At 44.7% G+C, this 22,497-nt stretch overlaps 2 protein-coding genes across 2 annotated transcripts; both read left to right on the top strand.

Annotated features, from left to right (window-relative positions):
• Nucleotides 1-9,712: 9,712 nt before the first annotated feature.
• Nucleotides 9,713-10,060, top strand: LOC131018679 (uncharacterized). Its single transcript, XM_057947392.1, has one exon. The coding sequence runs from the start codon at nt 9,713-9,715 to the stop codon at nt 10,058-10,060; it is 348 nt and encodes a 115-aa protein (XP_057803375.1).
• Nucleotides 10,061-18,189: 8,129 nt separating this feature from the next.
• On the top strand, nt 18,190-18,534 carry LOC131018677 (uncharacterized). Its single transcript, XM_057947391.1, has one exon. The coding sequence runs from the start codon at nt 18,190-18,192 to the stop codon at nt 18,532-18,534; it is 345 nt and encodes a 114-aa protein (XP_057803374.1).
• The last annotated feature ends 3,963 nt before the right edge of the window (nt 18,535-22,497 follow it).

The raw sequence follows: 22,497 nt of genomic DNA, 5'->3' as shown, positions 1-22,497 counted from the left end.
TAAAAACAAAATTGAAATCTAACTTAGAACAATAAAAACTTGAAACTATGAAAGCAAGTAAATTCCTAAGCTTCGGATGCCAACAGATTGCAAAGATGGCGTCTAAAACTAGGGCAAGGTATTTGGATGGATTTTTACAATGAAAACTATGGCCCTATTTATAGACTTTAACTCCTTCTGGATCACCATGGAAATTACCATGCAAAGCCGGATTCTAAAAGGAATAGAATCGTAGATGATAAGGTAACTCCAGCTAGGACGCGCTCAGCAAGTAATCTCCATTCGGGCGGAAATCGCAGCTCTCGCCAGAGGAATGGCTATCGCCAGAGGAACGGATGACTTCTCTGATCTTGTCCGCGGAATGGGTTCCGCTCTAGTATTGATTCCTCTGACGTATCTCTACCCTCTGGCATATTGACTCCTCTGGCGCGTCCTCCGTTCTGGCGGTTTTCTCTCCTCTGGCGGATTTCTCCGCTCTGGCGGATTTCGCCGCTCTGGCGGATTTCGCTTCTCTGGCGGACTCCGCTGCTCTGTAGAGATTTCTCTTACTTGAGGAAATTTCGCTGCTCTGGCGATCGACTTCTCTGCTCTGTCGTTTGATTTCTCTGGTCGATCGATTCCTCTGGCGTTCATTTCATTTCGCTGCTCTGGCGCAAGCGATTTCTCTGACTTTGTGACTTCTCTGACTTTGTGACTTCTCTGTGATTCCTCTGCTCTGGCTTCTCGGTTCTGGCACGGGGGCTTTGCTTCTCTTCCATGCTAGAGTGTGCACAAACACACGATTCTTAGCCCAAATTTTCCAAGATTTGCACTCTTCATCTCAAAAACCTAAATCTTCTGCAAAGCATAAAATAGACCATAAAACGCACCAATTTCCAGAAGATTTAACTTAAAATAAGCACATGCAAACCCCTAAAATCAGAACAATTAGGCATAAATCAACCCCCCCACACTTAGCCTTTTGCTTGTCCTCAAGCAAAATCCATATGAATCCTAGGAAGAGATTGATTTCAACAATGCTAATTTCCATCCAAACATTCTCAAAGTCAATTCAAAATTTTACAATCAATACACATCTCTTGATCATGCAAGTAACTCAAAGTTTAAGAAGCAACAAAAGAGTAATGCAAGTAATTCGATCAGACCCAATTCTCCGCTATAAGTGAATTCCCTAATGTGATCGCCTTTATAATCAATATCACCATTTTTCACACTTTGTGTGCTTGAGATTTCGACAGTTGAGCCATAATTCATGAAATAAAAACCATTTGGATGTAATCCAAAGTCTTTTCACGTGGTTTCCCATGCTCATAGTTGAACTAGAGGAGCAGAGACTCAGAGCTGTCACGTTTTAGAACAGGCCAGATGTTTCAGAGCTGGCAATTTTGAAGTTGACAATTCGTCCAACATTTTCACATTTCACAGATAAGATACGATCGTAGGCAATCACAATGACAACACTCCTTCTAGCATCTACCGGACAAATCACGTTTCACTTACTTTTAAAATTGTTGCAACAAAACTCAAATTCTAAGCATAAACAAGAAACATATATCAAGAGTAAAACAAGAATAACCACCATTCATTCACAAACCCAAAGTTCGCGTCGAAAACCATCTACTCTTCCACAAATTCATAAAAATTAGCAAGATTCGAGACCAAAAACTAAGCATAGAAGGACTAATCTCGCCCAATTGAAAACATAAACTCAATAAAACACCCCCCCACGCTTAAAGCATGCCATGTCCTCAGGGCACAAAAGAAATAAAAAGAGTTAAGAAAACGTCCCTGATTATCGGCATGGAGACATTGAAGCAACGTGCGAGGTGGTGACGAGGGGAATTCGCTGGCTATGGCAGAGTGGAGAAGGGCAGCGTGGAGAAGTGCAGCGGTGGTGGCAGCAGCGCTGGCGGCTGTATGAGAGTTTCAGCGCTGAAAATAAGACATGCTCACCAAGCATCAAAGTATCCGCAAAGCATCCAAAACTTAGGAAAGACACGAAACATACAACTAACAACAAAGAAAAACAGAAACTAAAAACAAACCAACGGTGGGTTGCCTCCCACCAAGCGCTAGATTTAGAGTCTCCAGCCCGACTTCAGAGCTGAACTTCAGCTAGGGTTGTGCAGAGCTTGAGACTCCACCTCCAACGGCGAGCTCTGGTGCTCGTAGTACGGCTTCACTCGATGGCCATTCACTCGGAAACTCTCCTTTGTGTGCTCGTTCAATAGCTCGACCCCACCATGCTCGAACACTTCTTTGAGTAAAAATGGACCACTCCACCTAGATTTCAGCTTTCCCGGAAACAACTTCAATCGAGAATTGAACAAAAGTACCTTCATCCCAGGGCAAAGCTTCTTATGGCAGATACGGCTGTCATGGAGTCGCTTCACTTTGTCCTTATAAATCCTTGCATTCTCATACGCCTCATTACGTAGCTCATCTAACTCCTCTATTTGCAGCGTGCGCTGCTTCACAGCAGAGTCCAAGTCATAGTTGGCAGCTTTAATCGCCCAATAAGCTTTGTGCTCAATCTCCATCGGCAGATGGCAGGCCTTGCCATAGACGAGACGGTACGGACTCATCCCAAGCACGCCCTTGAAGGCAGTTCTGTACGCCCAGAGAGCATCATTCAACTTTACTGACCAATCCTTGCGCGAGGGCTGCACTGTTTTCTCCAAAATTCCTTTGATCTGCCGATTGCTTGTCTCGGCTTGTCCAGAGGTCTGTGGGTGGTATGGTGTGGCAACCTTGTGCGTGATCCCATTCTTCTTCATGAGTTTTGCAAACAACTTGTTGCAGAAGTGCTTGCCTCCATCGCTAATGATAGCTCTAGGAAATCCGAATCTAGAAAGAATGTTCTCTTGCACAAACTTAAGCACCACATTAGCATCACATGTCCGCGTGGGGATAGCCTCAACCCATTTGGACACGTAATCTACAGCAAGTAAAATAAATTGAAACCCATGTGAAGTAGGGAATGGCCCCATGAAATCAATGCCCCACGCATCGAAAATTTCAACAATTAAAATGCTTTGGAGAGGCATCTCATTCCTGCGGCCAATATTCCCTACTCTCTGGCACCGATCACATGCAAGAGTGAAAGTGTGTGCATCTTTAAAAATGGAAGGCCAAAACAAACCTGATTGAAGAATTTTGTGCGCTGTTTTCTGACCCCCAAAGTGTCCACCACAATGATCCTCATGACACATTTTCAACACTTGTTGTTGATCCTCTGCCGGCACACACCGTCGGATGACATCGTCCTTTCCAAGCTTGAAGAGGTAAGGAATCTCCCAATAGTAATGCCTGCACTGAGCTAAAAATCTCTTTCTCTCCTGCGACGTCAGCTCCGGCCGTAGAATACCACACGCTAAGTAATTGACAATATCTGCATACCAGGGCTCGGCGCTCACAGAGCTGCACTGAGCAGCGCTGAATTCGGTAAGGCTGGCAGAGGTGATCTCGGTGGAACCGGCCAGAGGGAAGCTGGCTGCTCTGGAGTCGTCAGAGTGGACTCTGCCAGAGCAGAGCTCGGCAGAGTGGGCGGGGCTGCTCTGGCTGGGCAGAGATGGCTGGGCAGAGTGGACAAGAGAAGGGCTGAGCTCGGTAGCACTGGAATCTTCAGTACTGCACTTGTCAAAAGTTAATGCATACGTTTGCTCAAAAGGGAAAGATTCAGGGATGCAATTAAGACTCGACTCTATCAGATTATTATCCAAGCGAGAAAGGTGGTCAGCTACATGATTCTCGCTCCCTTTCCTATCCTTGATCTCTACATCAAACTCTTGCAACAATAAGACCCAACGGATTAGACGAGCTTTAGCCTGAGGTTTAGTCATCAAATATCGAAGTGCAGCATGGTCACTATGGACAATGACTTTAGACCCAATGATGTATGCACGAAATTTATCTAAGGCAAAGACCACATCAAGCATCTCTTTTTCAGTAGTGGTGTAATTTACTTGTGCACTATTCAGAGTTAAACTAGCATAGTAAATCACACGTAACATCTTATCCACACGCTGACCTAGCACCGCTCCTACAGCAGAGTTAGACGCATCACACATAATCTCAAAGGGCAATGACCAATCAGGTGCAATCACAACCGGGGCAGAGCTCAACTTAAGTTTCAATGTTTCAAAGGCATGCATGCAAGAGTCATCGAAATTAAAAGGAACATCCTGAGCTAGCAGTTTGCATAGAGGTTGGCTAATTTTAGAAAAATCTTTAATGAAACGCCGGTAAAAACCGGCGTGACCTAAGAAACTCCTAATTCCTTTGACATCGATAGGGGGCGGCAACTTTTGGATTACCTCCACCTTGGCTCTGTCGACCTCTAGTCCATGCTTAGACACCAGATGACCCAAGACAATCCCGCTAGTAACCATGAAATGACTCTTTTCCCAACTCAAGGTTAGGCCACTTTCAATACACCTTTGCAACACTACATCAATCTTAGTTAAGCAATCATGAAAGGACTACCCAAAAACCGAAAAATCATCCATAAAAACCTCCACGAATTTACCAATCATATCAGAGAATATGGACATCATGCATCGTTGAAACGTCCCGGGTGCATTGCACAATCCGAACGGCATCCTTTTCCATGCAAATGTCCCAAAAAGCGTGGTGAAGGCAGTCTTGACTTGATCTTCCGGTGTGATTGCGATTTGGTAGTATCCTGACAAACCATCTAAAAAACAATAAAAATCATGTCCTGCCAACCGATCTAACATTTGATCAACAAAAGGGAGGGGAAAATGATCCTTTTTGGTGACAGCATTGAGTTTCCTGTAGTCGACGCACATCCGCCATCCCGTAGTAGGACGTGTCGGCACCAACTCCATCTTGTCATTGCGCACAACTGTCATTCCTCCTTTCTTTGGCACGACATGCACCGGGCTCACCCACTCACTATCGGCGACAGAGTAGATAATCCCTTCGGCAAGAAGCTTGAGGATTTCCTTACGCACAACCTCCATCAGCATAGGGTTCAAGCGTCGCTGGGCATCTCGCTTTGGTGCAGCTCCTTCCTCTAAGTTGATCCTGTGCATGCATGTGGCTGGACTAATGCCACGTATGTAACCTAGGCTCCATCCTAGCGCTGCTTTGTTTCTCTTCAAAACTTCAAGCAGCTCTGCTTCTTGCTCTATAGTCAGCGTAGATGAGATGATGACTGGCTTCTCCTTTCCTTCTTCTAAAAAGATGTACTTGAGGTTAGCAGGGAGTTCCTTTAGTTCCAGCGCTGGGCTCTTGGTTTCCATCTGATCATCGAGGGGCAGTTCGGTATGGCTGGACAGCACTGAGCTCGGCATGGCTGTCTGAGCAGAACTGCAGGGCAGAGGAATGGGGATTTCTCTGGCGGGTCCAGAGCCGAAGTTTTCAGCTTCCCGAGCTAACTCCTCTATATCGGCTGATCCAGCGCAAACTTCCACACGCTCATGTTCCTGTATAAATACCTTCTCAACCAGGCCATTAATAGCATCTATATATGAACATTCATTTATGAAATTAGCAGAAGGCATAGCCCGATTTTCATGCACCGAGAAAGACACTGACTCCCCCAACACTGTCATCTTAATAGTTCCATTTTTGACATCAATCAACGTGTTAGTGGTCGCCATAAAGGGTCTTCCTAATAGCAGAGTGTGATCTCTACCATTCTCGTGCACATCCCCAATCTCAAGTACGACAAAATCAACGGGCACTATCAAATCCCCGACTCTAACTAGGATATCCTCTACTATACCACGGGGATACCTGACGGATCTATCAGCAAGTTGGAGGCACATGCGAGTAGATTTTAAATTACCTAACTCTAATTGTTGAAAAATAGAGTAAGGCATCAAATTAATTCCCGCTCCCAGATCTAACATACCCGTGGCTTCCTTACCATTTCCCAAAGCAATATTAATCACAAAGCTACCTGGATCGCGCTGCTTTGGTGGTAAGGATTGCTGCATGATTGAGGTCGCTACTTCTGAGACTATAATCTTCTCATTGTCCCCGAACTTCCGCTTGTTGGAGACCAATTCCTTGAAAAACTTCACATATGCTGGGACTTTTCTGATCACATCAAGGAGAGGAAGATTCACGTTCACCTTGGCAAGCATGTTGTAGAAGTCGGCGAACTGTTGGTCTTGCTTTCTGTTGCTCAATCTGCCCGGGAAGGGAATCGGTGGTCGATAAGGTGTAGAAGCATTGTGGAGCTTGACCTCCTTCTCCTTCTCTTCTTCCTTTTGCTGGTCTCCCTTTTCTCCATCAGTCGAGTTGGGCAGATCTGAACTCGGCAGCTCTGGTCTGAACGGAGCAGAGTTCGGCAGCTCTGTTCTGATAAAGCCAGAGGGATCCGTTCTGCTCTGGCGGAACGGTTCCTCTGCTCTGACAAGGTCAGAGGAATCGGTTCTACTCTGACGGGACGGTTCCTCTGCTCTGGTTTGTGTTGGAACCTCCATTTTGTTATCCAGAATCTTACCACTGCGGAGAACAGTTACAGCAAGAGCTTGATGTGGCTGAGCAGGTTGGCCATGAAATTTCCCAGGCTGCTGTTGTTGTTGGATTTGATTCAAGGCACCGGAAAGTTGTCCAACCGTTGTCTCGAGCCTTTTGATTGTAGATGCTTGGGCCTCCATACTTTGTTTGCTGATCTCCATAAAGGTTTGCAGCGTTTCTTCGAGCGTGGATTTTTGTGGTGGAATCGGCTGTGCACTCTGTTGCGGAATGGATTGCTGCTGTTGGTATTGTGGTCTGTATGGTTGAGAAGACCCTTGCTGTGGTGGGAAATACTAGTTGTTGTTGTTGATAGCCTATTTGGGGTGGTCGACGGAATTGATTCCCCCCAAAATTTTGATTTCCCCATCCAGCATTCGGCTGATTTCTCCATCCTCCAACGCCATGTTGTTAGCCTTGATTCATGTTCTGCCCATAAGGTCTGCTTGGCCCTTGATTATAGCCTTGAAATCCTTGTGCCGCATAGACCTCAGCTTGTCCTTCTGGGGTAAATTCTCCCATACGATGGCACTCATTGGCTCCATGGCTGAAATCTCCACATATACCGCAAGGCTCAACGTATTGCATGGCGGGATTTGGCGGTGCTGACGTCGGTAGCGCTGGATTCTGCACCGCAGCTGAAGTTTCCATCTTTCCCATCTTAAGATGCTCCACTTGTCGCACAAGATCGGCAACCTGCTTCTACAGCTCAAACTGATTTGTCACGGCACTAGCCTCCACTCTCCGTCCACGGATTGACTTTTGTTGGGAGCTTTCGGCCAAGGTCTTGAAAATCTCTTTCAGATCTGCTGCAGTCTTCCGAGCTATGTTTCCTCCTGCCGTGCTGTCCACCATAAATTGGGCAGTTTGCACTAACCCATCAGTAGAAGAACTGCATCAACATCACATTAGTGAACTGATGTTGAGGGCATTGACGGAGGAGTTCTTCATATCTTTCCCAAGCTTCGTGCAAAGGTTCGTCCGCTCCTTGGGTGAACTCCATTATTTTTGTTCTCAGCTCCTGTGTCTTGTGACTTGGGTAGTATTTCAGCATGAATTTTTCACAAGCATCTCCCCATGTAGTGATAGCGTTGGGCGGCAGAGATAGCATCCACGTCCTTGCCCGGTCTTTAAGTGCATAGGGGAAGCACTTGAGCTTGAGTTGGTCCTCCGTGAGAGTAAGCAGAGGAATCGTTTGCACTTGCGTGCAAAAATCTCGGATGAATTGCAGCGCATCCTCGCTTGGCATCCCGTGAAATACCGGCAGCAAATTCGAGTCATTCGGCTTGAGATTATAGTTTCTCACAGCAGCAGGGAGCACTATTGCTGACGTGTTGGTATCACCGATAACCGGCCTGGTGTAGTCTCCCATGTATTCCATGTTCTGTGCCATGACTTCTTTCTCCTCGTGTGTGTTCTGCACTGGTTGGTCAAATTCAGAACCAGCGGCTTCCTCCTCCTTTTCTACCTTGTGATCTGCCGTGTCTAAAGTCTGCTCTATACGGTCAGAGCTGGCTTCAGAGTGAGCCTCAGAATCAGAGTCAGAGTATAACACGTCTGCTCTGGGAAGTGTGCGAGTGTTATCCAGCGGGGGAGTTAGTTTTCTTTTCAGACTACGTCGTCCCTGCATACACAACACTTAACACACGGATTACACGCACCGGGTGGAAGGGAAGGGAAAATAGTAACGAGAAAAATAGAAATTAAATAAAGCAATTAAAAACGACACAACTAAAACGCCTAAAACTTTCCCCGGCAACGGCGCCAAAATTTGACTCAACTAGAAACACCTCTAAGTTGACTCGCAAGAGTACGAGAACATCCTAGTGATGGTAAGTTGACCCAGTGTCATCTCTCAAGGAAAGTCTTTAAGGGCTTTTAGTAGTATCGCAGGAAAAACAATAAAGAAAGCAGTAAAGAGATTGATTATTAAACTAAAACTTAGAATTAAAAACTTAAGTAAAAATCGAATTGTAAAACTAAGCTAGGCGAATTGAACTATTAAACCCTAGACAAGATTTTAAAGAACTTAAATTAAACCTACTTATGAAAGTAAATAAAAGTAAAGACTTCTAATCTAGGCATAAACTAAAGTGCATAATTTAAATTGCATAATTAAGAAGAAAGCATAAACATGAATGAAAAAAAACGTAAACATGATTAAACAGAAATAACTTGAATTGAAATACGAAATACCGTAATTGTCTTGAACTTGTAATTGTGTCACTCAATCACAATCCAAGAAACTAAACTAAAAACGAATTTGAAATCTAACTTAGAACAATAAAAACTCGAAACTATGAACAACTATGAAAGCAAGTAAATCCTAAGCTTCGGATGCCAACAGATCGCAAAGATGGCATAACTAGGATTAGAATGATGATGATGATGATGATGATGATGATATCTTACAATGAAAAGTAAGGCCCTATTTATAGACTTCAAATCCTCCTGGATCACCATGGAAGTTGCCATGCAAAACCGGACTCTAAAAGGAAATAGAATCGTGTATGAAAAGGTAACTTCCAGCTGTGACGCGCGCAGCAAGTAATCTCCACTCTGGGGGAAATCGCGGCTCTCGCCAGAGAAATGGCTATCGCCAGGGAAATGGGTCACGCCAGATAAATGGATGATTTCTCTGGTGCTGACTTCTCTGATGCTGGCGCTTCTCTGCAGAGGAATGGTTGATTTCTCTGCTCTGGCTATCTTCTCTGGCTTAGCGAGTTCTCTGACTTAGCGAGTTCTCTGGCGCGACTTCTCTGTTGCGACTTCTTTGGCTTAGCGAGTTCTCTGTCGTGACTTCTTTGGCTTAGCGAGTTCTCTGACGGGTGATTTCTCTGGCGGTTGATTTCTCTGGCCTATGATTCCTCTGGCCTAGACCACTTCTCTGACTTGGTGCATTTCTCTGCTCTGGCCAGCGATTTCTCTGCTCTGGTCTGGTCTGGCGTAAAAACGCCATTTTTAGCCAAAAATCCCCAAAATTATACTCTTCCACCATTAAAACCTAAATCTCCTGAAAAGCATCAAATACACCATAAAACGCACCAATTTCCAGAAGATTTAACTTACAATGAGCACATTCAAACCCCTAAAATTAGAATAATTAAGCATAAATCACAAAGCTTGCCATTTGCCGGTCGAGATCGAGCATCGTGCCTATTGGGCTATCAAGGCCGCCAACTTGGACCTTCGATCCGCAGGGAAACAACGAGCTTTACAAATGGAAGAGCTTGATGAGTTGCGCAATGAAGCATATGAGAATGCGCGCATCTACAAAGACAAAGTGAAGAAAATGCATGATCGTCGTGTCGTGCAAAAGGACTTCCACCCGGGCATGAAAGTACTGTTGTTCAACTCACGGTTGAAACTTTTCCCTGGAAAGCTCAAGTCCCGTTGGATTGGTCCATTCATAATCAAGGAAGTGCTCAATCATGGAGTCCTGGTGTTGACCAAGGAAGGCACCGACGAACAATTTACAGTCAACGGGCATAGGGTGAAGCCCTACCTGGAGCATGAAGTGGTTGCTGTTGTAGTGGAGTCTCAAGCACTCCACGACCCATCTTGTTGACAAGCTTTTTACTGTCGAGCTCTCGACCTTAACTAGAGCGCTTCGTGGGAGGCAACCCACGTTTCTTTCTTTTCTATTTTCCATTTTGTTTTGCGTGGAGTGAGTTCTTGTGGTGTTGTATCCTGTTGTTGCTGGTTTTAGTTGGGTTCTCATTGGTGTTTTATTGTGGTGTTGCAGGAAATAGGCTTACCGGACTGTCCCCGAGCTTGAAAGATGGATTTTGCACGTTGGATAGCAAAAAATCAGTACAAGGCCGAAAAGGGGGGGCGGCGGCGCCGTCTCACGGCGGCCGCCGTCCACGGCGTCGCCGCCACACGGCGGGCGCCGCCTCTTGCACACCACCATAACCTTCAAACTTCAAAAACGCCGAAGGGGGGGGGGGGACGGCGGCGCCGTTTCGTGGCGGCCACCGTCCACAGCGCCGCCGTCATACAGCAGGCGCCGTACCCCCATTTTTTCCACCCTTCCTCCCTTTTAACCCCAAAACCCGAAGGGGGTGCACGGCGGCGCCGTCCCACGGCGGCCGCCGTCACCCCCAGCCCCGCCAGCCCAGCCCGCCCAGCCCAGCCCGGCCCGCCCCCCACCCTATAAAAACTAAACCCTAATTTCTACCCCACCATCAGCCTCCTCCCGCCTCCCTCACCATCTCTCTCTCTTCCATTCTCCATAACCAACTCCACCACCCACATCCGACCACCGCCGTCCACCACCCACATCCGACCACCAACCTCCTCCCTTCCACCACCCTCAGTCACCACCGCCAAACCACAGCCACCACCTCCACCACCACCTACAACCACCGCCAACGCCCACACCCACCGTCCTCGCCACCGCCGAACCTCTCCACCACCTTCTCCCTGCTCAACAGCCGCCGTTCAGCAGCGCCGCTCCCAGCCGCACACGGCCGCCGCCGTACTCCACTACCGCCACCGTCTTCACGGCCGCCGTCGTCTCCACAGAAGCCAGCTGTCTCCACGGCCGCCGCCGCCTGAACCACCGCCGCCGTGCTCTGCGGCCGCCGCCGTCGTCTGCCTCTATCCACTTCTTCCCATGGCACCCCTCACCACCTCTTAATTGTTCTAATTTTAGGGGTTTGAATGTGCTCATTGTAAGATAAATCTTCTGGAAATTGGTCCGTTTTATGGTGTATTTGATGCTTTTCAGGAGATTTAGGTTTTAAAGGTGGAAGAGTATAATTTTGGGGATTTTTGGCTAAAAATGGCGTTTTTACGCCAGACCAGACCAGAGCAGAGAAATCGCCTCAGACAGAGCAGAGAACTCGCTAAGTCAGAGAAAAGCGCCAGAGGAGTCGACCGTCAGAGGAATCAAGGCGCCAGAGGAATCAATACCAGAGCGGAACCCATTCCGCTGACAAGATCAGAGAAGTCATCCGTTCCTCTGGCGATAACCATTCCTCTGGCGAGAGCCGCGATTTCCACCCGAGTGGAGATTACTTGCTGAGCGCGTCATAGCTGGAGTTACCTTATCATCTACGATTCTATTCCTTTTAGAGTCCGGCTTTGCATGGTAATTTCCATGGTGATCCAGAAGGAGTTGAAGTCTATAAATAGGGCCATAGTTTTAATTGTATAATCAATCTTTTGCCCTAGTTTTAGATGCCACCTTGCGATTTGTTGGCATCAAAAGCTTAGGAATTTCATTGCTTTCTTAGTTCAAGGTTTTTAGTATTCTAAGTTAGATTTTAATTTCGTTTTTAGTTTAGTTCTTGGATTGTGATCGAGTGACACGATTATACGTTCAAGACAATTACGGTATTTCGTATTTAAATTCAATTTACTTTCGTTTAATCATGTTTACGTTTTTCGTTTATGCTTTCTTTTCAATTATGCAATTTAAATTATGCACTTTAGTTTCACGCCTAGATTAGAAGTCTCTAAATTTACAAGTCTTTAATTTCTTAAGTTAGGTTTAATTCGAGTTGTTTAAATTATTGCCTAGGTTAAGTTTAAGTTCAATTTACGTTTAAGTTTAAGTTACGTTTTTAAATCAAAACCTTTACTGCTTTCTTTTATTGCTTTTTCTTACGATACTATTAAAAGCCCTTAAAGACTTTCCTTGAGAGATGACACTGGGTCAACTTACCATCGCTAGGATGTCCTTGTTCTATTGCAAGTCAACTTAGAGGTGTTTCTAGTTGAGTCAAATTTTGGCGCCGTTGCCGGGGATGAGTTTTAGGCGTTTTAGTTGTGTCGTTTTTACTTGCTTTATTTAATTTCTGTTTTTAAGTTTCTTCCACTCGGTGCGTTTAATCCGTTTGATCAGTGTTGTGCATGCAGGGACGCCGTAGTCTTAAAGGCAAATTGGTGTCTCCTTTGCATAGTACGAGCGAAGGGATTTTCAGGAAGAATAGCTGCAAGGGAGTGATCGGGAACGACAGAGCAGATGGTTCAAACTCCAGTTCTGACGGAGAAACACATGACAAAACTGAAGATTTCTTCTCTGACTCTGAACCTGAAGTTCCAGAGCAGACTGTAGAAGAGGAAGAAGCCAGCTCTGCCAAGTCCTACTCTGATTCTGAACTACCCGAGCAGAGCGCAGGAGATGAGGAACTAGATTCGCCAGCCAGCTCTGACTCGAAGCCTTCAGAACAGCCAACGAGAGAGAACGCCAGCTCTGCCGATACAGAGCACACGACAGCCACGGCAAAACACACTAAAGAGGAAGAGGCCAGCTCCGCCAATTTTTGCACCAAGCAGAATTTAAACAAGGAAAAGAAGGAGATGGCCCAGAACACGGAATATATGGGAGACTTCATCAGGCCGGTAATTGGAGATACCAACACATCGGCAATCGTGCTCCCCACTGCTGTGAGAAACTACAATCTCAAACCCAACGACTCGAATTTGCTGCCGGTGTTCCACGGGATGCCAAGCGAGGATGCTCTGCAATTCATCCGAGACTTTTGCACACAAGTGCAAACGATTCCTCTGCTTAGCCTCACGGAGGACCAACTCAAGCTCAAGTGTTTCCCCTATGCACTTAAAGACCGGGCCAGGACATGGATGCTCTCTCTGCCGCCCAACTCTATCACTACGTGGGGAGATGCTTGTGAAAAATTCATGCTGAAATACTACCCAAGCCACAAAACACAGGAGCTGAGAACAAAAATAATGGAGTTCACCCAAGGAGCGGATGAGCTTTTGCATGAAGCTTGGGAGAGATATGAAGAACTCCTCCGTCAATGCCCTCAACATCAATTCACGAATGTTATGTTGATGCAGTTCTTCTACGATGGGTTAGTGCAAACTGCCCAATTTATGGTGGACAGCACGGCAGGAGGAAACATAGCTCGGAAGACTGCGGCAGATCTGAAAGAGATTTTCAACACCTTGGCCGAAAGCTCCCAACAGAAGTCAATCCGTGGACGGAGAGTGGAGGCTAGTGCCGTGACAAATCAGTTCGAGATGCAGCAACAATTGGCTTCGATCATGCGAGAAGTTCAACAGCTCAAGATGGAAAAGATGGAAAATTCTCCAGTTCAGAGCTCAGCGCCGCCGATGACAACTCAACCGAATCCAGCTCTGCCAATGTCAACTCCGCAGAACCCAGCCATGCAGTATGTTGAGCCGTGTGGTATCTGTGGAGATTTCAGCCATGGAGCTAATGAGTGCCATAGAATGGGAGAGTTTACCCCGAAAGGACAAGCTGAGGTCTATGCAGCACAAGGATTCCAAACCTACAATCAAGGGCAGAACAGACCATATGGCCAGAGCATGAATCAAGGCCCACAAAATATCGTTGGAGGATGGAGGAGTCAGCCGAATGGAGGATGGGGAAATCAAAATTTTGGGGGGAATCAATTCCGTCGACCACCCCAGATGGGCTACCAACAACAACAGTATTTCCCACCACCGCAGGGGCCTTCTCAACCATACAGACCACAATACCAACAACAGCAATCCATTCCGCAACAGAATGCGCCGTCGATTCCACCACAAAAATCCACGCTCGAAGAAACACTGCAAGCGTTTATGGAGATGAGCAAACAAAGTATAGAGTCTCAAGCTTCTACGATCAAGAGGCTCGAGACTACGGTTGGACAACTTTCCGGTGCCATGAATCAAATCCAACAACAACAGCAACCCGGGAAGTTTCATGGTCAACCTGCTCAGACGCATCAAGCTCTTGCTGTAACTGTTCTTCGCAGTGGTAAGATGGTGGATAACAAAGTGGAGGTTCCTAATTTGACCAGTGCAGAGCAGCCGAACTCTACCTTGACCAGCGCAGAGCAGCCGAGATCTGCTTTCACCAGCGCAGAGCAGCCAAGCTCTACCGTGACCAGAGCAGAGCTGCCGAGTTCTGTCCAGCCTAGACCAGAGTTGCTGAGCTTAGCGCTGACCAGCCCGACTGATGAAGAGACGGCAGACAAGCAAAAGAAAGGAGAGAAGGAGAAGGAGGTCAAGCTCCACAAAGCTACTGCACCATATCGACCACCGATTCCTTTTCCGAACAGATTGAGAAACGAGAAGCAGGACCGTCAGTTTGAAAAATTCTACAACATGTTGGCCAAGGTAAATGTGAATTTGCCTCTTCTTGATGTGATCCGAAATGTGCCTGCATTTGTGAAATTCTTCAAGGAATTGACATCCAACAAAAGAAGGTTCGGTGACAATGAGAAGGTGTTGGTCTTCGAAGTTGCAAACGCAATCATGCAGCAATCTTTGCCACCCAAGCAACGCGATCCAGGTAGTTTTGTGATTAATATTGCTTTGGGAAATGGTAAGGAAGCCACGGGTATGTTGGATCTGGGGGCTGGGATTAACTTGATGCCTTACTCTATTTATCAACAATTAGAGTTAGGTAATTTAAAATCTACTCGCATGTGCCTCCAACTTGCTGATAGGTCCGTCAGGTATCCCCGTGGTATAGTAGAAGATATCCTAGTTAGAGTCGGGGGTCTGATAGTGCCCGTTGATTTTGTCGTACTGGAGATTGGGGATGTGCACGAGAATGGTAGAGATCATACTTTGCTATTAGGAAGGCCCTTTATGGCGACCACCAACACGTTGATTGATGTAAAAAATGGAACTATTAAAATGTCAGTGTTGGGGGAGTCGGTGTCTTTCTCGGTGCATGAAAATCGGGCTATGCCTTCGGACAACCTTATGAATGAATGCTCATATATAGATGCTATTAATGGCTTGGTTGAGAAGGTATTTTTACAGGAGCAGGAATGCGAGGAAGTTTGCGCTGGATCAACAGACATGGAAGAACTAGCGCGGGAAGCTGAAGAGTTCGGCGCTGCTCTGACGCGAGAGCTTCGCTGCTCTGACTTCAGCCCTGGCAGCGCTGACCTGCCCAGCAATCCTGCACTGCCCAAACCCGCATTGCCCAGCTTAGAGGAGGAACAGGTGGGGGCAAAGAAACCAACACTCGAATTGAAGGAGCTCCCAACCAATCTCAAGTATGTCTTTTTAGAAGACAGAAATGAGAAGCCAGTCATCATCTCGTCTACTCTGACTCTAGAGCAAGAAGAGGCGCTGCTCGAGGTGTTGAAGAGAAACAAAGCAGCGCTGGGATGGAGCATAGGTGACATACGTGGCATTAGTCCAGCCACATGCATGCACAGGATCAACCTAGAAGAAGGAGCTACACCCAAGCGAGATGCCCAGCGACGCTTGAACCCAATGCTGATGGAGGTTGTGCGCAAGGAAATCCTTAAGCTTCTTGCCGAAGGGATTATCTATTCAGTTGCCGATAGTGAGTGGGTGAGCCCGGTGCATGTCGTGCCAAAGAAAGGAGGAATGACGGTTGTGCGCAATGACAAGATGGAGTTGGTACCGACGCGCCCTACCACGGGATGGCGGATGTGCGTCGACTACAGGAAACTCAATGCCGTCACCAAAAAGGATCACTTTCCTCTTCCTTTTGTTGATAAAATGTTAGACCGTTTAGCAGGACATGATTTTTATTGTTTTCTAGATGGTTTGTCAGGATACTACCAAATCGCAATCGCACCGGAAGATCAAGTCAAGACTGTATTCACCACGCCTTTTGGGACATTTGCATGGAAGAGGATGCCGTTCGGATTGTGCAATGCGCCCGGGACGTTTCAACGATGCATGATGTCCATATTCTCTGATATGATTGGTAAATGCGTGGAGGTTTTTATGGATGATTTTTCGGTTTTTGGGCAGTCTTTTCATGATTGTTTAACTAAGATTGATGTTGTGTTGAAAAGGTGTATTGAAAGTGGCCTAACTTTGAGTTGGGAAAAGAGTCATTTCATGGTTACTCGTGGGATTGTCTTGGGTCATGTGGTGTCTAAGCATGGACTAGAGGTCGACAGAGCTAAGGTGGAGGTAATCCAAAAGTTGCCACCCCCTATTGATGTCAAAGGGATTAGGAGTTTCTTAGGTCACGCCGGTTTTTATCGACGTTTCATTAAAGATTTCTCTAAAATTAGCCAACCTCTATGCAAACTGCTAGCTCAGGATGTTCCTTTTAATTTCGATGACTCTTGCATGCATGCATTTAAAACATTGAAACTTAAGTTGAGCTCTGCCCCGGTTGTAATTGCGCCTGATTGGTCATTGCCCTTTGAGATTATGTGTGATGCGTCTAACTCTGCTGTAGTAGCGGTGCTAGGTCAGCGTGTGGATAAGATGTTACGTGTGATTTACTATGCTAGTTTAACTCTGAATAGTGCACAAGTAAATTACACCACTACTGAAAAAGAGATGCTTGCTGTGGTCTTTGCCTTAGATAAATTTCGAGCATACATCATTGGGTCTAAGGTCATTGTCCATAGTGACCATGCTGCACTTCGATACTTGATGACTAAACCTCAGGCTAAAGCTTGTCTCATCCGTTGGGTCTTACTGTTGCAAGAGTTTGATGTAGAGATCAGGGATAGGAAAGGGAGCGAGAATCACGTAGCTGACCACCTTTCCCGATTGGATAAAAATCTGATAGAATCGAGTCTCAATTGCATCCCTGAATCTTTTCCTTTTGAGCATACATATGCATTAACCCTTTATAAGAGCAGCACTGCCGAGATCCACTCTGCCCATGCCAGAGCAGAGGAGTCGAATACCAGAGCAGAGGAGTCGATACCAGAGCAGAGGAGCCGACATCTCCAGCGCAGAATCGAAGCCAGCTCTACTCTGACCAGCTCTGCCGAACTCAGCGCTGTTCAGAGCAGCCCTGCGAGTGCCGAGCCCTGGTATGCAGATATTGTCAATTACTTAGTTTGTGGTATTCTACGGCCTGAGCTGACATCGCAGGAAAGAAAGAGATTTTTAGCTCAATGCAGACACTATTATTGGGAGATTCCTCACCTTTTCAAGCTTGGAAAGGATGATGTCATTCGACGGTGTGTGCCGACAGAGGAGCAACAACAAGTGTTAAAAATGTGCCATGAGGATCATTGTGGTGGACACTTTGGGGGGCAGAAAACAGCACATAAAATTCTTCAATCTGGTTTGTTTTGGCCTTCCATTTTCAAGGATGCACACACCTTCACTCTTGCTTGCGATCGGTGTCAGAGAGTAGGAAATATTGGCCGCAGGAATGAGATGCCCCTCCAAAGCATTTTAATTGTCGAAATTTTCGATGTGTGGGGCATTGATTTCATGGGGCCATTTCCTACTTCGCATGGGTTCCAATATATTTTACTTGCTGTAGATTACGTGTCCAAATGGGTTGAGGCTATCCCCACGCGGACATGTGATGCTAATGTGGTGCTTAAGTTTGTGCAAGAGAACATTCTTTCTAGATTCAAATTTTCTAGAGCTATCATTAGCGATGGAGGCAAGCACTTCTGCAATAAGTTGTTTGCAAAGCTCATGAAGAAGAATGGGATCACGCACAAGGTTGCAACACCATATCATCCACAAACCTCTGGACAAGCCGAGACGAGCAATCGGCAAATCAAGGGGATTTTGGAGAAAACGGTGCAGCCCTCGCGCAAGGACTGGTCCGCAAAGTTGAATGACGCTCTCTGGGCATACCGAACTGCCTTCAAGGGCGTGCTTGGGATGAGTCCATACCGTCTAGTATACGGCAAGGCTTGCCATCTGCCGGTGGAGATAGAGCACAAAGCTTATTGGGCAATCAAAGCTGCCAACTATGACTTGGACTCTGCCGTGAAGCAGCGCACACTGCAAATGGAGGAGTTAGATGAGCTACGAAATGAGGCATATGAGAATGCGAGGATTTTCAAGGACAAAGTGAAGCGACTCCATGACCGCCGTATCTGCCATAAGAAGCTTTGCCCCGGGATGAAGGTGCTCTTATTCAATTCTCGACTGAAGTTGTTCCCAGGTAAGCTGAAATCTCGATGGAGTGGTCCGTTTTTACTTAAGGAAGTGTTTGAGCATGGTGCCGTTGAGCTATTCAATGAAAACACGAAGGAGAGTTTCAGAGTGAATGGCCATCGAGTGAAACCATACTACGAGCACCAGAGTCAGACTATGGAAGTGGAGTCTCAAGCTCTGCACAACCCTTGCTGAAGTTCAGATCTGAAGTCGGGCTGGAGACTCTAACTCTAGCGCTTGGTGGGAGGCAACCCACCGTTGGTTTGTTTTTAGTTTTTGTTTTTCTTTGTTTTTAGTTGGGTGCTTCGTGTCTTTCCTAAGTTTTGGTTACTTTGCAGATACTATGATGCTTGGTGCGCATGTCTTATTTTCAGCGCTGAAATTCTCCTACAGCCGCTAGCGCTGCTGCCACCACCGCTGTACTTTTCCGCACTACTCTTAACCACCTCGCACGATGCTTCAGTTTCTCCATGCCGATAATCAGGGACGTTTTCTCAACTCCTCTTATTTCTTTTATGCCCTGAGGGCATGGCATGCTTTAAGTGTGGGGGGTGTCTTGTTGTGCTTATGCTTTCAAATTGGGCGAGATTAATCTTTCTATGCTTAGTTTTTAGTCTCGAATCTTGCGAGTTCTTATGAATTTGTGGAAGAGTACATGGTTTTCGATGCGAATTTCGGGTTTGTGAATGAATGGTGGTTATTCTTGTTTTACTCTTGATATATGTTTCTTGTTTGTGCAAAGAATTTGAGTTTTGTTGCAACATGATTGTAAGTTAGTAAAACGTGATTTGTCCGGTAGATGCTAGAAGGAGTGTTGTCATTGTGATTGCCTACGATCGTATCTTATCTGTGAAAGGTGAAAAATGTTGGACGAATTGCCATTGCCAACTTCAAAATTGTCAGCTCTGAAACATCTGGCCTGTTCTGAAACGTGACAGCTCTGAGTCTCTGCTCCTCTAGTTCAACTATGAGCATGGGAAACCACGTGAAAAGACTTTGGATTGCATCCAAATGATTTTATTTCATGAATTATGGCTCAACTGTCGAAAATCTTAAGCACACAAAGTGTGAAAAATGGTGATATTGATTATAAAGGCGATCACATTAGGGAATTCACTTCTAGCGGAGAATTGGGTTTGATCGAATTGCTTACATTACTCTTTTGTTGCTTCTTAAACTTTGAGTTACTTGCATGATCGAGAGATGTGTGTTGATTGTAAAATTTTGAATTGACTTGATGAATGTTTGGATGGAAATTAGCATTGTTGAAATCAATCTCTTCCTATGATTCATACGGATTTTGCTTGAGGACAAGCAAAAGGCTAAGTGTGGGGGGGTTGATATATGCTTAATTGTTCTAATTTTAGGGGTTTGAATGTGCTCATTGTAAGATAAATCTTCTAGGAAATTGGTCCGTTTTATGGTGTATTTGATGCTTTTCAGGAGATTTAGGTTTTAAAGGTGGAAGAGTATAATTTTGGGGATTTTTGGCTAAAAATGGCGTTTTTACGCCAGACCAGACCAGAGCAGAGAAATCGTCTCAGACAGAGCAGAGAACTCGCTAAGTCAGAGAAAAGCGCCAGAGGAGTCGACCGTCAGAGGAATCAAGGTGCCAGAGGAATCAATACCAGAGCGGAACCCATTCCGCTGACAAGATCAGAGAAGTCATCCGTTCCTCTGGCGATAACCATTCCTCTGGCGAGAGCCGCGATTTCCACCCGAGTGGAGATTACTTGCTGAGCGCGTCATAGCTGGAGTTACCTTATCATCTACGATTCTATTCCTTTTAGAGTCCGGCTTTGCATGGTAATTTCCATGGTGATCCAGAAGGAGTTGAAGTCTATAAATAGGGCCATAGTTTTCATTGTATAATCAATCTTTTGCCCTAGTTTTAGACGCCACCTTGCGATTTGTTGGCATCAAAAGCTTAGGAATTTCATTGCTTTCTTAGTTCAAGGTTTTTAGTATTCTAAGTTAGATTTTAATTTCGTTTTTAGTTTAGTTCTTGGATTGTGATCGAGTGACACGATTATACGTTCAAGACAATTACGGTATTTCGTATTTAAATTCAATTTACTTTCGTTTAATCATGTTTACGTTTTTCTTTTATGCTTTCTTTTCAATTATGCAATTTAAATTATGCACTTTAGTTTCACGCCTAGATTAGAAGTCTCTAAATTTACAAGTCTTTAATTTCTTAAGTTAGGTTTAATTCGAGTTGTTTAAATTATTGCCTAGGTTAAGTTTAAGTTCAATTTACGTTTAAGTTTAAGTTACGTTTTTAAATCAAAACCTTTACTGCTTTCTTTTATTGCTTTTTCTTACGATACTATTAAAAGCCCTTAAAGACTTTCCTTGAGAGATGACACTGGGTCAACTTACCATCGATACTCCCACTGAGCAAGTCAAGTCCGTCAAGAATTGCATAACATGCTCGTGCACTGAGCTGTGCTCACTCATAAAAATAACAAGATTACTCTCATCAAATTTAAATGAGCAGCTCAGTCTGACTCTCCGAACACTTTCTTGAGATTCAGCATGATGCTAATAGCATCGTCCATGCCCTGATGTTGGAACTACAAGGTTTGTGACATTATACTCATAATATAGCATATAGCCACATTATTCGTCTTATGCCACCATTTATGTAATTCCTTTTTCTCATCAGTTGACTATTGTTCGGACTATAAGAACGTGGAGTAGTAAGCAACACAAAAATTGTGTTAGTTTGTGATAAAGATAAAAAATCCAAAACTGCGTTTCCATTTTATATATGTGTACCGGTTAAAAGACTTTGTGCAAGAATAAAGAAACAAGAGACATAGACATATCTGAAAGTAAACAAAATTAAACATGTAAGAACATGAACGCATATAGTTCGTAACAATAATATTGTAACCTTTTGATAAAATAATATTAGTGAAACCTCCAACGGCTCAAAGAATTCCATATGTAAGCCACGTGGGGTGGACAGTTACACATGAACTCCTCAACCAGACTATTCACCTAGTCATTTAATTTCCATGTCAACTTAACCTTTTGACAAAAGAAATTAATAGTTGGCACCTTGACTAGACCATATCATCATCAAGAAGGGACTCCGTGGGGGAGTTGTACATTGTACTTGATATGATATCTAAGCAATGACCACATTTTAACCTTGAAAATTAAATTCTCAAAATTGACATACTCACTCGGACCATGCCGCTTTCAATTTAATTTTCTTGGTTATCTTATTTAATACCATTCTTCAAAGTACTTGTGAAAATTACACAAGTAAGCCACGTGGGGTGGACCGTTACTGCATAACTCCCACTACTTTAATGGTTTAAATATGTTTTATAGAAACCTCTTCTGACAAACTTATGAGAAACAAATACGAAGTAAGCCACGTGGGGTGGACCGTTACTCATATTGCTAAACACTTTGTCTAGAGACCGCATGTGGAGGTCTATATAATTTTAAGAATAAAAATTATTTCAAAATAACCACAATCTAACTTTGAAATTAAATTTTCGAATTTGACATACTCACTCGGACCATGCCGCATTCAATTTAATTTCTTAGTTATCTTATTTAATTCCATCTTCTAAAGTACTCGTGAAAATTATACAAGTAAGCCACGTGGGGTGGACCGTTACTGCATAACTCCCACTACTTTAATGGATTTAAATATTTTTATAGAAACCTCATCTGACAAACTTATGAAAAAACAAATACGAAGTAAGCCACGTGGGGTGGACCGTTACTCATATTGCTAAACACTTTGTCTAGAGACCGCTTGTGGAAATCTAAATAATTTTTTATCATCCATAAAATTATTAAGGTTAGTCTTTTTTCTTTCAAAAGGTTTGATCATGCTCAACACATAATCCTAAACATGCTCATCTAGAACGCAACATGTAAAACATGCTAACAGAATTCTAAAACATGCTTAAGAAAACGATAAACCTAGCATGCTTGTCAAAGCGCAGTTAATAAACACATATTAACAAGCAGAGACAATAACAGCATGCAAAGAGCATAAAGATTAACACCACGACATGCAAAGAACATAATTAAAGAATTAAATTCTTCGTGACCCATTCGTGGAACCGCAACATTTCTAATCTATTACCAAGAACAGAAAAGAAATAAAAAATTCAAAAAAATAAAACT

This window comes from Salvia miltiorrhiza, chromosome 3, assembly GCF_028751815.1.
Source record: "Salvia miltiorrhiza cultivar Shanhuang (shh) chromosome 3, IMPLAD_Smil_shh, whole genome shotgun sequence".
Lineage (NCBI taxonomy): Eukaryota > Viridiplantae > Streptophyta > Magnoliopsida > Lamiales > Lamiaceae > Salvia > Salvia miltiorrhiza.
Note: the sequence above shows the minus strand (reverse complement) of the source record. Positions and strands in the feature narration are given on the sequence as shown.